At 69.5% G+C, this 731-nt stretch overlaps 1 protein-coding gene across 1 annotated transcript; it reads left to right on the top strand.

The window, feature by feature from the left end:
- Positions 1–443, top strand: LOC115284159 (histone H2A-Bbd type 2/3-like). Its single transcript, XM_029930840.1, is given in 2 exon segments — positions 1–91; positions 94–443. Coding segments are annotated over 2 exon segments (330 nt in total). The 3' UTR covers positions 333–443.
- Positions 444–731: the final 288 nt, after the last annotated feature.

The following is a 731-nucleotide window of genomic DNA, read 5'->3' as shown; positions in this document are numbered from 1 at the left end:
ATGCTGGGGAAGGGGAACCGTCGAGGGCCGTCCGGGGTCCAGAGCCGGGATCGCTCCCGCACTGCACGTGCGGAGCTGTCGTTCTCCGTGAGCATTTCCTGCGGGAGGGTGGCTACTCGAAGCGCCTGGGCGCGACCACACCCATCTTCCTGGCGGCCATCATCAAGTTCCTGACGGCCAAGGTCCTGGAGCAGGCGGGCATCCAGGCCCAGAACAGCCGCAGGAGGCTCATCACCCCGGATCTCCTGGCCATGGCGGTCCACAACCACCCGCAGCTCAGCGCCTTCTTCCGGTCCACGACCAACTCCCAGGTGGCCCCGGGCTGGATCTAGCTGCCTGACGCGACCTGGGTCCCGGGCCGGGGCCGCAGGCGCCAGGCCTGCTCCCTGCAGGGGTGACCCCAGCCTGCCTGGTGCCTCGGGCAGAGCCACTGAAAGCCATGCGTGTGCTTCGATAACTGGTGGGTGGGTCGTGGTCGTGAGATGTCCCTCATCGGAGAGTCGGGGGTGGGAGGCGGGGTTCTGGCTGGGGTGCGGCAGGGGGCCAGGGTCGGGGAAGACCGAGCAGAGCGGCTTGTCCCCGGGATGGGGCAGGTGGTGGCCCCGGGTGGGAGACCCCGGGCAGGCGGTGGCCCCGGGGGAGAGAGGCTGGCTTGGGTGGGGGCTTTGAAGGGAGGGGTGACGAGTGACGGGGGCGGGGGGAGCTGGCGAGCGACAACCATTCAAAGTTGG

This window comes from Suricata suricatta, chromosome X, assembly GCF_006229205.1.
Source record: "Suricata suricatta isolate VVHF042 chromosome X, meerkat_22Aug2017_6uvM2_HiC, whole genome shotgun sequence".
In the NCBI taxonomy this organism is placed as follows: domain Eukaryota; kingdom Metazoa; phylum Chordata; class Mammalia; order Carnivora; family Herpestidae; genus Suricata; species Suricata suricatta.
This window is presented reverse-complemented; position numbering and strand designations above follow the sequence as displayed.